The sequence below is a fragment of the Eublepharis macularius genome, chromosome 4 (assembly GCF_028583425.1).
Source record: "Eublepharis macularius isolate TG4126 chromosome 4, MPM_Emac_v1.0, whole genome shotgun sequence".
Classification (NCBI taxonomy): Eukaryota; Metazoa; Chordata; class Lepidosauria; order Squamata; family Eublepharidae; genus Eublepharis; species Eublepharis macularius.
This window is the reverse complement of record NC_072793.1, coordinates 187422890-187438030: the sequence shown is the minus strand read 5'-3', so window position 1 is coordinate 187438030 and position 15141 is coordinate 187422890. Positions and strand designations below refer to the sequence as shown.

The 15141-nt window shown below is 53.1% G+C and overlaps 2 protein-coding genes across 3 annotated transcripts in view; both read left to right on the top strand.

The window, feature by feature from the left end:
- The window catches only part of LOC129328463 (zinc finger protein 420-like), a 262738-nt gene that overhangs the window by 189211 nt on the left and 58386 nt on the right, over nt 1–15141 (top strand). The gene's annotated exons all lie outside the window — the stretch shown is intronic.
- Nucleotides 5691–14000, top strand: LOC129328444 (zinc finger BED domain-containing protein 4-like). The gene is made up of 3 exons (XM_054977510.1): nt 5691–5858; nt 7688–7780; nt 10817–14000. Exon 3 carries the CDS (start codon nt 10825–10827, stop codon nt 13597–13599), a length of 2775 nt encoding a protein of 924 aa, XP_054833485.1. The 5' UTR covers nt 5691–5858; nt 7688–7780; nt 10817–10824; the 3' UTR covers nt 13600–14000.

The window sequence follows — 15141 nt, the reverse complement described above, 5'->3', positions numbered from 1 at the left end:
ACTGGCCTCGGAGGTGCCTGAGAATGAATTTGGGATCTTCTGCATACAATGCATACCCTTGACTACTGAGCCACAGATGATAACATTCCATGTATATACCACCCTTCAGGACAACTTAACACCCACTCAGAGCAGTTTACAAAGTATGTTATTATTATCCTCACAACAAACACCCCGTGAAGCGGGTGGGGCTGAGAGAGCTCCAGAGAGCTGTGACTAGCCCAAGGCTGGTTTGAAGTGGAGGAGTGGGAAATCAAACCTGGTTCTCCAGATTAGAGCCCTACGCTCTTAACCACTACACCAAACTGGAGCAAACCACCTGCTTGCTCGCTGCCCAGCCCTAGTGTCTTTGGTGCTCTAGTCAAACTGGGACTTTGCCGTCTGTCTGTCCTACGTCCTAATTCCTGACATTGTGTTAAGTTTTAAAGGAACGCCTTCAACTTTTTTCAACCTCCCCCCCCCCCCTTTTTTTTTTTTAGCCGCTCTGGGTATTGCTTTCTGAGACCCTGAGGAAACTCTGTCTTCTTCAAAACCATTCCCCCTTTGCGGTTGTTCTCTTATTCTTTGGGACTATAGAATGCACCACCCACTTTGGTTCTGGCAACCGTCTCCAACAGAACCCCGGAGCTTCTCGAAGCCCCACAAGCCACTTGTGGTCCAGGCACAAGGCCAGGCCATGTCGTTTGAGGTTGTGCAAGGTCATCTTGAAAGTGTTGTTTCTTGGATGGCAGCTCTAGAAAGCAGCTGGAATGTTTTACTTCCCTCAAGAGGGCAAGTACAGCCAGGACCGAGTCCTCAGACAGCAGGTGGGCTGCTGGCGGCAGGCATGGTTGTTTCAAAAGCTGATGAATTATTTCAGGTCTGTGAGGGGCTGACACAGCAGAGAGTGATTTTGTTGCAAGCTCCACTCAATGCCTGGGCCTGATTTAAAAATTGGAAAACATAGGCAAAAAGTCTCCATCTGTGACTCTGACGAAGAAGAAGTCCAACCTCTATCTCCACCTCGGATGTGTCACTATGGTACTGCCTCTGCCCAAGGGAAACGTAGAAAAATCCAGGAAGAAGGCAGGCTTGGCAGCGGCTTGAGCAGCCCTTTCTTTCGGGGCAGTAGTAGCCTTTTCTGTTCAGACTCTGCCTGCTCTAAGGAGGTCTGAGGCCTCCGGAGGCCTGTACTCGCCTTGCCCTCCCCTTCACTTACTTGCCAGGAGTCAGGGTTGAGAGCCCCGCCAGCCTGGGGAGGGCTCTGCCTCCTCAGCCCTCCTGGATCCTACTCCGGCAGTCTAACCACTACTCCACACACAGGCCCTGGTAGGTCGGGGAACTGGCTAAACCCGCTGTGTTTTTTCCCAGGGGGAGCCTTTTCCCACTCTCCCCAGCTCTGCCTGGCTTCCCCTGAGCAAACCTTTGCTGCCGTTGCAAAAAGCAGGGGGGTGCTGTCGAGCTACTCTCTGCCTGGAAGGTCCAGTTCCCTACGTTTGTTGCTGCATCCTGAAGCAAGGTGGCCAGTTTTGGGACTCCCAGCTTGCTGTTCTGGTGCCAATGCAAGAGACTCCCAATGCAAGAGACTGACTGTGCCAGCCGAGTAAAGGATGCTTGGAAGCCGCAGAGGAAAGTTACAGCAGAATTCTGTTCACTTGAAGAGGCCTAATAGAACCCAGACCCAGAACTGTAACTGAGCTTTCTTCACATGTAAGAGGCCTTCCTCAAGAACTGTGTGCATGCACCACCTTAGGAACAAAAAGAGGTTGCCGTGCAGTGCGCCCCTAAACAGTGTTACGCCTTTCTAAGCCTACTGGTTCAATGGTCTAAGAAGGGAGTAACTTTGCTTAGGATTCCAGGGTCCTCTGGTGTGTGGTGCCACAGCTCGAGAGCAAGTCAGCGCTCAGACTGACAAGCAATCCCGAGAAGGTGTAAGAACCAGCATGGCACAGCCACAGTGCCTCTGAGTAACTATGTGCAAAAGTGCAATCAGAGGAGGCCCCTGTTGAGGCAAGATGGATATGATGAGACACGGATTTTGTCTCTTGGAAACAAGACTGGGTATTAAACAAAAATGTGGGGAATTATTACAAGTCTCTCTCCTTGCCACGAGGAGCGGGGTACCACCTCGACCCAAGGAAAGGTCCAGGGCTGGGTGGGGTGAGTGGGGAGGAAGGTGGCGTGTTCAGAATTTCTATGGAGAATATTCTTGGGATCTACTGAGAGGCCCCGAGAACTGTGAAGATATTATGCAAGCGGATTGATCCTGGAGGCGTTTTGCCATCTTCTGGGCGTGAAGCAGGGGTCACCGGGGCAGTTGGGAGCGGGTAGTTGTGCATTTCCTGCATTGTGCAGGGGTTGGACTAGATGACCCTAGAGGTCCCAACCCTATGATTCTATTTGAGAAACTGAGGAAGCTTAGCTTGGATCTAGAGTAGAGAAGTAGGTGGGTTTATTTAAATGTGGGTTTATTTGAATTAGACAGATAACCACTTGCGCTCATTGTTGCTGTTAAGACCCTTGCCGTCTTAGCCAGTTCACAGTTCAGGCCCCATCAGTTTTTTCCCCCCTTCCATGGTCATCCCCTTGCTCTGAGCTCCTTCAGCTCCCTGGATTTCCTGCTGCTGCGTCTCTTTATCTGAGCCCTTTCCCTCTCTTGGGATGTCCTGGCCCTTTGGGGTTACTGAAGAGCCTTTTTTTGTCCCTTTCCTGATCCAAGGACGTGGCTAATTCTCACCCTCCCAATCTCTAACGGGCCCTTTCTGGGCAAGGGGGATTATCAGGAGCCCAGGCCTGAGGCCTGCAGTAGGCCTCGAGCCAGCCTTTCCCTCAGGCCTCCCGGCTGCCCATTTTCCCGCAGGCCTCAGTTTCCCAGGCAACCGCCAAGCCTCGGGATTGGGCCGGGAGTCAACGGAGGGAAAGGCAGAAGCCAATGGGGGTGGAGGAGGCGGGGCTTGGAGGGAGCGTATAAAAGGTCCTGCCCGGGGAGGGAGGCGGGTCTCTCCTGGAGGCTGGGGGGGGGGGGGGGGGAGGTTTAAAGGAGCCCCAAGTAAGACGGCCCTTTGAGGGGACCTTATTGTATCCCACTGGCTCCTTTCCTGGGGTTGCCACCTCTGGGTCGGGGAATTCCTGGAGATAGGGAGGGCGGGGCTTGGCAAGAGGAGGCAGCTCAGCGGGGAGTAATGCCGTAGGACCCCGCCGCCCCCCCCCCAGCAGCCATTTCCTCCAGGGGAAGCCCCGAGCTCTGTGGCCTGAGGGACCTGCCGTGATTTCAGGAGCTCTCCAGGCCCCACCTGGAGTTTGGCAACAGCGTTATTTACGTGGAAACGGCGGGCCCTGCGCGTTGGCCTGGGGGTTCGTCTACCCGCTCTGGATGGCGGCTCGCCTCCTGTGTCTGTCTAATACGTCCGTCTTTTGTCGGGCCCTCCCTGCCTCAGTGTCGGCCACGCAGCCGGCCATTCCCCGGCTGAACAGGGGAGGCAAGCTGGGTGCTTCAGCACCTTCCCGGACAAGCCCTCGCACCAGGCTGGCCGCAGCCATCTAAGGCCTTTGCTTCCTCCGGGTCTGGACGGTGTGTGCGCGAGAGAGGGGGGGGCGACCGGACGGGCCTTCTTGGAAGGGGCTCCTCAGCCACGCTGCAGACCGCCCGTGGCCCCACCCCTTCCTGCAGGAGTCCGGCAGAAGACAAAGGATGTTCGAGTCTGGCTGGGTGGTTAGAAACTGGAAATCGGCGGAGCTTTTGTGCAGTCCTGGGAAGGGAAGCGGGGAAGCCGTTTCCTGTCCCCCCCCCACCCCCCCCCCTCAATGGCTGGACCTGGGAAGGATCTGGTGAGCTTAGAGAGACTTAGGAGGGGCTAGACGGGGGTGGGGGCTGCCCTGCAAGATTCAAGCGGAGAGAAAGGAAGGGGGAAGCCAGGATAGCAGCCCCCCCTCCCTCCAATTCTCAACCTCCCCCCTCAGGGGCTGCCCTTCCTGCCTCCTTTCCGAGGCCGCCTGAGTGCAGAATCTGCAGCTGACACCTTCAGGGGCTGGATGCGGGCGGGGATGGGTGGGGGGCAAGTGGTTTCAGGTTCCATAAATGCGCATTTGTGAAGGAGGGGCAGCAGCAGAGGGAGTGAAGGGGTGGGGATGGGGGGCGGGGGAGGCCTGAGGGTTGAATTTGTGGTTGGGGGAGCAGGATGGAGCAGGTGCAGGAGGGGGGCTGAAGGACGGACTGGAGGGGCTGCTTCCTTCAGCAGTCCTCTTGCTTAGTTAATCCTGCTCAGTTTCAGTCCTTTGGGGACTGATGCAGTTGTGTTAGATGTTTCCAAGTGAGCTGTTTGCCCTTGGTTCAAAGCACTTTTAAAAAATAAATTATTGCACCATCATGCAACTTTTGAGGGTTTTTGGGTTTTCTCTGAGCTTTCCCCGGCCTGTTCAAGTTCACATTGAAGGCAGAATGGCTGCCTTGTAGATGGGAAAGTTTGGGTTTTCCTAATCCTGCCCCCTGCCTTTGTCTCCATGGCAGCTACTTCCTCCCCTGCAAAAGGAAGGGGGATTTCTTTTTTAAAAAATGGCAGCTGACTGGTTATAACCAGGTGTCTGTCAGGCTGGCAGAATTCCCAACTTTCATTTTTTTAAAAAGCCAGTCTCATTGCTCTACAACAAAAGGGGCTAGAGACCCACTTTTTTTAAAAAAAGAAGTGAAAGCTGAGAGAGAATACAGACAACTTCATTCGCATATATAATGGTATACCAATATAGTGATAGATGGTTCCTAATTTTTAAAACCAACTGAAACAAACCCTATGACGTGGCAGATGGGTGGAGTGGGCACTGGGAAAGTGGGGCAGGGGAGATGTAGGGAAATGTGCCATGTGAAAGCCCCCGTGCTGCCACACTGTATTGGCCGCTCCGAGCCTTTCTCCCTGTGGAAAACGCCTTACGCGGCCCTCTCCCCCAGCCCCTTGCCCCTCATTCTGTTTTATCATCCTGGTCACTCCTCTGCTTTAGGGGCGGCTTTTCTTTACCACCGGGCATGTGTAAAGGGGGCTTCTCCCTCCAAGCTCCCGCAGATAATTATTAAGCACAGGAGCAGGATCTCTTTGGGGTCAGCAGCCAAGAGAAAGAGCACCCGTCTGGCCTATGTATAAATCCGAGTGTCAGACCTGGTTCATCTGTGTGGGAGAATGAGCAGGCAGAGCCCGGGACTGGTGGAGCAGAGGCCATGAACTTCAGGCATTTCCCCCTGCTTTTTCCATATGTGGATTCAAAGCAGCTTTGCTTGAGACGGCTCATGGAGGAGCACGTTTTGGGATGCTAAAGTTAGGCTTGCCAACCTCCTGGTGGGGACTGGAGAGTTCCTGGAATTACAATTGATCTCCAGTCCAGACAACAGAGATCAGTTCCCTGCAGAATATGGCTGCTGTAGATAGGGGACTCCGCTACATTATAGCCCTCCTGAGGCCCCTCATCTCCCTCCCCAAATCCCAGCAGCCCTAGGCTCCGCCCCCAAATCTCCAGGAATTTCCCAGCCTGGACTTGCAGCCCTAGTTAGAATCCTCCTGCCACAGAGAAGCATCTTGGCAAAGAAGAGACAGGGGGCAGCAACTTTCCGCCAGCAGGACTAATGTTCTTTGCGTGGGGTGGGGCAGATGCATAGGGAACTCCCCTGTGGTGGTGGTGGTGGTAGAGGGGAGATGTGAAGACAAACGCTATGAAGCCTTCCTAGATCAAAAGAAAATTGTGCCCTGAACCCATTCCACGGAGAGGTTCACTCTAGCCCTGTAGAAATCAGTTTCTCGCCCTCTTTCTATCTTCCAGGCAGCACGGAAGAGACGCTCTTGATGGCTTCTCATCCACATGGTGACGGGAAAAGGCCAGCCATGCATCCAGCTCAGGTACTGGAGGGGGAGGGGGGTGTCGTTTGGAAGGTGTGCAGGGGATGGCAGGAAGGGCTCCTTCTCTGCTGGAAGGCTCAACCAATCAGGCTTCTTGGTTCTGGTGCTGGAAGATGTCGAGGCTGCCCACTTGGAAGGTGGAAAAATGGTACAACACCCCCCCCCCTCCGTGTCCCACGAGGCCGCTTGCTCCTTGCAAATGAGGACAGCCCCTCTGGGAGCCAAATGTCCCCATGGAGCTCTTCTCCCCTCATCTTGGTTCCACTTTGGTTTTACCATCTCTGATTTGCTTATTTTTAAAAAATTTATATCCTGCTTTTCTCCCTGATGAAGAACCCAAAGTGGCTTTTCACATCATTCTTCTCCCCTTAATCCTCAAAACAACAACCTTGTCAGGTGGGTTAGGCTGAGAACTCGGTAGACCCAGGTCCTAGTCCGTACTTGTAAACACTGTGCCACGCAAGCCCTTTGGGTTTTCTTTCTCACGGACCGCCTCTCAGGCAACATAAAGAAATGCATTCCTCTCTTTCTCCTTCCAGGGTCTGGTGTCCTTTGAAGAGGTGGCTGTGTATTTCAGTAAAGGGGAGTGGAGCCTGCTGAGCCCAGCCCAGAGAGCCCTGTACAAGGAAGTCATGCTGGAGAATTTTGGCCATGTGGCCTCTCTGGGTGAGGGTCCCTTTCTCCTGGGCTGCCTCCTTCTTTTTGTAAGGAGTGGCTGTGAGGAAGTCCTAAATGAGGAAGGCTGTAAGCAGGCTGTCTGCCCTGGGCCCAGTGGCTGATCTCTGCCACTCTCTCTGATCCTTCTTCTGATGTGGGGGGAGTTGTGAGTTCTCCTTGTGGGAAGGGAGCCCCTGCCTAGCAATCCTGTGTCTGGACCACTTGAGAGGGAATCAGAAGAGCTGCTCAGTGATTTAATATATTGTCGAAGGCTTTCACGGCCGGAGAATGATGGTTGTTGCGGATTTTCTGGGCTGTATAGCCGTGGTCTTGGCATTGTAGTTCCTGACGTTTCGCCAGCAGCTGTGGCACAAAAGGACAGAGATCTCTCAGTGTCACTGTGACACTGAGAGATCTCTGTCTTTTGGTGCTACACCTCTGAAGATGCCAGCCACAGCTGCTGGCGAAACGTCAGGAACTACAATGCCAAGACCACGGCTATCCAGCCCGGAAAACCCACAACAACCATCTGCTCAGTGATTCTTGGTCTGGAGAAGGTGGGGTGTTCTAAGCAGGGGCTTCCCTCCCATCTGGGCATTGCCTTACCCGGGCTGAGATGTGGCGGTGTAGGGAACTCTGCTAGCTTCTCTGCCACTAACTTAGTTCTCAGCTGACACTTCAATCTCAGCTTGGCAGGGAGCAGGCACAGAATTGCCAGTGCCAGATGAGTGACTCTTGGTCCTCTATTGTATTCCACCCCTATTTCTTACCTGTTCCTGGAGGGCCCCGTGGCGCAGAGTGGTAAGCCGAAGTACTGCAGCCCAAGCTGTGCTCATGGCCTGAGTTCGATCCTGGCAGAAGCCGGGTTCAGGTAGCCGGCTCAAGGTTGACTTGGCCTTCCGTCCTTCCGAGGTCGGTAAAATGAGTACCCAGTTTCCTGGGGGTAAAGGGTAGATGACTGGGGAAGGCAGTGGCAAACCACCCCGTAACAAAAGTCTGCCCAGAAAATGTTGTGATGCGACGTCCCCCCGTGGGTCAGTAATGACTTGGTGCTGGCACACCTTGGTGCTTACCTTTTCTTTCTGGAGGGGCAGTCAAAAATGGCTTGCAATTGATGGATTTAGGTGCACCCAGAAGAGTTATAATTTTGTGGGTTTTTTCCCTGATAAAAGGACCTCAGATTGCCAAACCAGACCTCATATCCTGGCTGGAGGAGGAGGAAGAAAAGTTTCTTCTGGGCTCTAATGAAGAGGAGGAATTGGCAGGTAGCTGCTTTGATCTGTCATGGGACTGTGTGGTGCCTGTGTCCTTCCAAGGGCTGGTGGATTTGAGAGGCTTGTTTCTCCTTACACTTTGAGCTTTTTCTCCAAAGAGCTTGGCTGGTTGTGAATGGTGAAATAGTGCTAGTGTAAACCCTGGATCTATGAAAACAGGCAACTTCCTGTTTGCGAGTCAGACCACTTATGACAAGTATTGTCCACTCAGAGGCAGTGGCTCTCTGTGTTTCCCAGCCCTGCTAACCTTGAAGTCCCTTTAACTGGAAATGGCAGGTGTTGATCCTGGGACATTGTGCCTGCAAAGCAAAGCTTGTGCTTTACTGCAGACACGAGACCAGAAACAACGCCAGACAGCTCTCATAGGAACATATTTAATGCCCCCCCCCCCAACAACAACAACAGAGCAGGGTCTAAGTGATTCTCAAGGGCCTGGCACATAAGAGATTTGCCAGCAAGACAGCATACCAGTGTGACATTCAGCATCTTGCAGAGAAAACCCTGGTTTTCCCAACCTGCTTTAAACCCCAGTTAGGATTAGCCTCTTTCAATTAACAGCTGTTGGCCAATCAGGAAACCGATTTAGTTTCTCAAAATTCCTAATCGGGGTTCACAGGTCGGGGTGTGTGTGTGTGAGTCTACCTGGAGTCTACCTGTCCCACAACTCTGTAGCTTCCACCAGGTTCCCTCTGAAGTCCTGGCACTGGGGTGGGAACCAAGCCCCAGGCCTCACCGGACTGTACTTGAGAGACAGCAAGGGGAACTGAACCAAAAGTCTATGAAGGTAGCACAGGCCAGGTTGGCCTAGACACTGTCTTCAGACGGAAGCGATTGAACCAATGAAACACCACCCAGTTGTAAGATAATTCGTTTATTAATTATTGAATAAAATACTGGCTTAGAAAGCATGCGTACAGGATACAAAAACAATAAAGCTAGCATCTAAACATGCTTGACAGAAGTGCGGAGTTTCCAGGCCTCGAGGAGATATTGTAAAGCCAAGCGGCCGCGTGACACGAGGACTTGAGACTCTGCAGCTAAACCAGCACTGCCCGTCCCCCAGGAGCCGAGAAGAGGGAATGTTACTCGGCCAGGTCAGCTTAGGGTGCCTCAGCTTCCCTTCTTAGCAGTCTCAGGGTACCTGGCACAGATACCAGGCTCTGAATTGTCTCTCAGAACAGGACCATTCTTTTCCTGGCCAGTGCTTTCCCAAAGATTTTGCCAAGCAAGCTTGGCAAGACTCTCGGCATCGGTTAGGCCCAAAGCAGCCCTGTTTTCCATAGCGGCATTACCAGGGAAAGGGCTGCTCTGCAGGGGCCCTAGCAAAGAGAAAGGGGGTGGCACAGAGCGACAGCTGATGGCACTGGAAGGACAGTCGGGCTGGTCCAGAGAGAGCTCTGGTGCACCACCGACTCCAGGTGAAGCGCCGCTTCTTGTGGGAGGCAGGAAGGCTCCCCCCTTCTGAGGAGATGCAAGAGTTGCAGCTGCCTCTTTTCCTGCTGGTGGGGAAATCGAGGTAAATTGGGAGAATGAACTTTCACTCTCCTGGGTGGCTTCTCTTTCTGAATGTAAGTGTGGCCCAGCTTTTCCCCCATCCCTGCTTTCTTCGCACGTTTAATTGCTAAAAAAAGAAGACAGGACGTGCTCGGCCGAAATCTTGCGGGGGGGGGGGGCAACCCTGCTTCTTAATTGTATCTGTGGGGGCCTTTGGAGGATGGGAAGAAAAGTCTTTTAATCTCTTACAGGGAGAACAGAGGGGGAAAGACCCCACAAGCCCGTGTTTTGCCACAGGGAATGAGTATCTCCACTGCTGGCAGTAGTCTCAAGTTGCTAGACCTCAACAAGGGGATTTTATCCTTCTTAGTCCCCTTTCTTCTTCGAGTTGCCTCCATACAGTCAGCTTTTCTGAAACAGAGACCCTCTTTAATAGCATCAGAAACCCGCCCTTGTTTTTACAACAGTGAACGAGGGATTTACTCTGTGGGTCCTGGTCTGAAGTTACTAGACCCCAACAAGGAGTTCTTCTCTCTCCAGCCCTTTCCCTCTTTCTCCTTTTTACAACTTGGATTTGCTCTCTGCTGTCACTGTCCGGCTTGCAGACCGTCAATGGATAACCCACTTTTGGTAGGAGAATCAGCCCCCACAGGTGCAGGGCTGGCCCTCAGCTGCCAGCCTGCCCTAGGCAACTTCCCTGGGCACCAGTTGGAGGGCACAAGTCAGCTCTGTGCCTCTCACGCCAGTTGCCCAGTCACCATCACTGCCACGCCTGGCTGCCCGTCTATCACATTTGAGGACTGTCTCAGGCAGCCAGTGGGGATCCTGCTTACTAATTCCCTCCCTCAGGTGGAGGTGGTGGGGGCAGGGGGCCCTCTTCTTCTCTGCCATCCCTCGCTGCTTGCCTCCCTGCAACCTGGCAGGGGGTTCAGAGGGCAGGGGTCGAGGGCACAAAACCACTTGAGCCAGCCCCGAGCCAATGGGGAGGCATTTCCAAGGAAGCAACCATTCTGCTGTGAGGTCAAAGCAAGAGGTTATTGGACCTAGAGGACTCGGATTTCAGGAATAGTAAACTCTGTTTTAAAGATTATATTCTCTTTCTAGCTGTCCACCTCTCTTCAGACGCTCTCTTGTGTATGTTAAAGCATGAGTATCTGACCCTCCCTCTCAAAGGGTGAACTTCTCCCCACAAGCCCCCCCCCAGCCACCCCCCCCCCCTCCAAGTTTACCCAGGCAGGAAAAGAGAAACTTAAAACCACTCGGTCACTTTGAGGCAAGAAGTCTCCATTGCATATTCTCTTTTGTCCTTCTGGGCAATGTTCGTAACTGTACAATTGGCAGCTCTTTCAACATAGCTTGGAATTTAGAAGGAATTGAGAAAGAGAGCAGGAGAACTAGCTACAGATGGTGAGATCTTAACACCTGAGTGTACACAGAGTGCAAAAATCAGCATTGTAAAGCCAAGAAGAACACTTTGACAGAGATAGGTAGGGCCAGTGTCCTATGATCACACCGGGCTTCTCTTTCTTTCAGCAGGAGGCATGTGGCAGTCGGCAGATGAAAAATCTGAGCTTCCGGTAACGGGAAAAGGAGACACGTGTTTAAATGTGAAAGAGAACGCTGAATATTGTGATGGTCCAAAGAAGGAGGAGGGAATACAGCCGCCTGAGAGGAGGAATACTTCTGGTCTTTTACAGCTCGATGGTTCTCATGAAATTCCTCAACTTCAAGAAAAGTACAAACAAGTCAATAGAAATGAGTGCCCAGCAAGTGGGGTGAAATTCCCTGAAAAATCGGATATTAATATAGACTGGAAAATCCATAACAGAAAGAAAATGAATAAATGGCTGAACAGCAGAAAAAGTCTCACTCAGAAGGAAAACCTTATTTCCCATCAAAGAATCTATAATGGAGAAAAGCCATATAAATGCCTGGAGTGTGGAAAAACCTTCAGTCATAGTGGATGCTTCACTTCCCCTGAAACAATTCACACAGGGGAAAAGCCATATAAATGTCTGGAGTGTGGACTTTTGGAGGAAGAGGAGGAGGAAGGATCTCAGGGTGCATCGGGGGGTCTTGGAGAAATATCCAGCTCCTCCACACACCAACCTTTTGGGGCTGCCCCTGAACCTGCCTGCAGTCCACTCCTCACTCTCTCCGCCTGGCCCAGCCCCACACCTCAGCAGTTAAGGTTCCATCCTGCTCTTGACCCACCAACTCTCGGTCGCCGTTTCAATCCCACAGTTTGGCAGCACTTCCTAATCCTCCCCAATGACCCCTGTTCGGCATATTGCCGGGCCTGCAATGCTCTGGTGCGTAGGGGCTTGGACCCCAAGCACCTGTCGTCCAGTGTCCTCCGCAGGCATCTACAGAGGCATCACCCATGTTTGTTGCCTGCAGAGCAAGGAGTACCATCCAGCAGGGGGATGAAGAGGGCTTCTGAGCAGGGAGAAGGGGGAGGGGAATGGGAGTCCACCCCGAGGAAGAAGATGCACACTGAGGGTGCTGTGGGTGGGAGTGGAACTTCCAGGCAGGCTACCCTTCAGGAGGTTGTGCCTTCGGAGTCATCTATGCGAAGCAAAAAATTCAGGGGGAGGGCGCAGGAGGCGGGTACTCGTGTACTGTCTGAGATGATAGCTCTGGACGGACTACCTTTGTCCGTGTTGGAGGGTGTGGGCTTTCGCCGGGCGCTGCGTTATTTTGCCCCCTGGTTCACAATGCCCTCGCAGCGGACTGTTGGCCGACGAGTCTTGCCTGCGCTCAACAACTGTGTGGCAGATATGATCAGGAACCAGTTGGCCAAAGCACAAGGGCGGCCCGTGCACTTTACGGTGAACCTTTGCGACCAAAGCTTCCTCGCCCTCACTGCCCACTGGTGGCAACCGGAGGATCTCTGGACCACCAGGGTAAAATCACGGCCCCGGGAGGAGGGGCCAACCCTGCCACCGGGCTACAGAGTGGTTCTGCTCCAGGCACGGTGGATGGAAGAGGACCACACAGGGAGTAACGTTGCTGCTGTGATCAAGGCTGGACTGAGGGAGTGGGCACCCGCAGGCGATGTTGTCCGTGGCTACATGGTCACGGACACCAGTAGAAACATGGAGGCAGCCCTGAAAGCCGTGTCCCTTGAGGGCATTGTCTGCCTGGCGCACAAGCTGCACCTGGTCATGAGGGATGCTCTTGGGCTGGGTAGCACCATCAAGCCCACCTGGGACCAGGGAACATTGGACACGCGCACCTTGTTGGACAGTTGCCGGCGTCTGGCTGCCCACTTTTCCAGCTGCATTAATTCTTCTCGCAAGCTGCATGAGAGGCAGGGGGAGGAGGGGAATCCCGAGCACCAGCTCTTGGAAGACATGCCCACCCGTTGGAACTCCACATATGTAATGATCGCTCGTCTGGTGGAGCAAAGAAACATGGTGCAGGATATCATGTCCTCTGTGCCCATTTTGCAGGGGAAAGAGAAGCTCAGCATTAGCTCCATAGACTGGCTGGCCCTCTCCCAAATGGTCCGTGTCCTGAAGCCTTTTCAGGACACTACCGATTTCCTCTGCTCCTACACGACCAGCCTGGGGCAAGCCATCCCCCTAATCCGCGGGTTGGACCGGGCGCTGGCCAAAGAACTGGAGCAGGGGGAAGCTCTGCTCCCCAGCGTCAGGGACTTGGTGAGGAGGTTGCAGGCAGGCATGGCCACCCGCTTGCATCCTCTCTGCCAAGAGGGGGTGTACAGACTGGCCTGCATCTGTGACCCCCGTATAAAGGGCAGCATAGCCATGCGGAATGCTGAACTCCAGCAATGGAAGCAGGACCTCTGTGGAGAGATACGGAGGTTCCAGGCAAAACGATCTGGCCAGAGGGAAGAGGGCATGGAAGAGGGATTGTTGGCGGAGGAGGAGGCAGATCAGCCCAGTGCTCCAGGCGATGAGAGCCCACCCAACAAGGACCCCCTCCTCTACTGGTCCTCAGTGGTGAGCTGGGAGGTTGGCGTCATCGGGGAGGCCAAGCATGCCCTTGTGAAGGACTCGGTGGAGGTGATGGTGCGAGAATACCTCACTGAGCCTCCCGAGCCCCCTGACTCCAATCCCCTGGAGTACTGGGTATGCAAAGCTGCCATCTGGCCAGACTTGTCATCTGTGGCCATGAACCTCCTCTCCTGCCCACCCACCAGTGTCCAGAGCGAGCAGGTATTCTCCCACCTGGCAGACCTCCTACATGCCCGCTGCTCACGACTGGACCCAGCCCTAGTGGATCAATTGGCCTTCGTAAAGGTCAACCTCCCCCTGCTGGGCTACCCCTCACTGGTCCTTGGGCATTGAAGATCCAGGAATCCCCCCCTTGGAACCTTTGCCCCCTCCCACCAGCAGCTGTCTGGGGGTATCAGGGCTCTGACCCCATCCCAGTCTCTGTGGCTCCTCTTTACAGCACCTGTCTTGGCTGGGAAGTGTTGGGATATAGGCTGCAACATCTGATATTCGTTCATTATGGGCTTAATGTGTTTACCCAGGGTGCTGTTGTTTGTATTGACCTGGAAGGGAAACCTGGCAGAGAGCCAATGGCCTTATCTCAATGAAAGCCCGGGAAACTGAGAAACTATTATTGGTCAATAGCTCAGGTGATTTCCTTTCTAGGGTCATGGAGAAGGATCTCTGTTACTAGCATGACCCAAGTTTGTACTTTGCAGCCGCAAGATGTAGGGGATCCATTTGTTTTGTTTTGTAGGAACTCCTTGTACTTTTTTTTTTTTAAGTAAACTTTTCTTAAAAAGCGAACGAGCATTTGACTATTGCTTTCGGCTCCATTGCGACTCTGAATTTAAACTATTTTAAACCCCTTTTCCCAAAGGGAGGTGCTTGGGTGGTTGCTCCGGGCTCTGACCCCACCCCAGTGTCTGGTGCCCCCAGCCTCAGGGGCCAAGCCAAGTGAGTTCATGGTGCTGCCTTACCAACCACAACTTCCAGGTGCGAATGTGCCCCCCTCCAGGGAATTTTAACCTCCTACTCTATGAGTCTGTTGGGGGAAGGAGTCCCTTTTGGCCACCCCTTTGGTGAGATGGGTTCTGGTGGTCGCTGCTCTTACCTAGAGGGGGATGGTCCTCCCCTTCTGTCCCTTATCTTTTCCAGGTGCGAATGCACCCCCCCCCCGCCCGCTGAACTGGGGAATTTTAACTTCCTTCATCATGGGTCCTCCTGGAATCGGTTGCGCATAGCTGGGTTTATTTCAGGAATGATTCTGACAAATATTCATCCAGCCTCTTCTTGAAAACTGTCAGTGAAGGGGAGCTCACTACCTTGCTAGGCAGCTGATTCCACTTTTGAACTATTCTGACCGTGAAAAAGTTTTTCCTAATATTCAGCCGGTACCTTTGTGCATGTAATTTAAGCCCATTGTTTCGGGTCCTACCCTCTGCTGCCAACTGGAACAGCTCCCTGCCCTCCTCCAAATGACAGCCTTTCAAATATTTAAAGAGAACAATCATGTCCCCCCTCAACCTCCTCCAAACCAAACATTCCCAAGGCCCTTAGCCTTTCCTCGTAGGGCTCAGTCTACAGACCCCTGATCATCCTCGACGCTTTCCTCTGCACCCTCTCGATTTTGTCCACATCCTTTTTGAAGTGAGGCCTCCAGAACTGCACACAATACTCCAGGTGCAGCCTGACCAAGGCAGTATAGAGAGGGGCTATGACCTCCTGCAATTTCGACGCTATGGCTCCTTTGATACAACCCAAGATTGAATTAGTCTTTTTTGCCACTGCATCACACTGACTGTTCATATTTAGTTTACAGTCCACTCTTACTCCAAGATCCCTTTCACATATACCACTGCCCAGAAGTGTATCTCCCGTCCAGTATTTGTGCTT

Coding starts and splice junctions, on each gene's coding strand:
- LOC129328444 (XM_054977510.1), top strand. CDS start 10,825: ATGTGGCAGTCGGCAGATGAAAAATCTGAGCTTCCGGTAACGGGAAAA.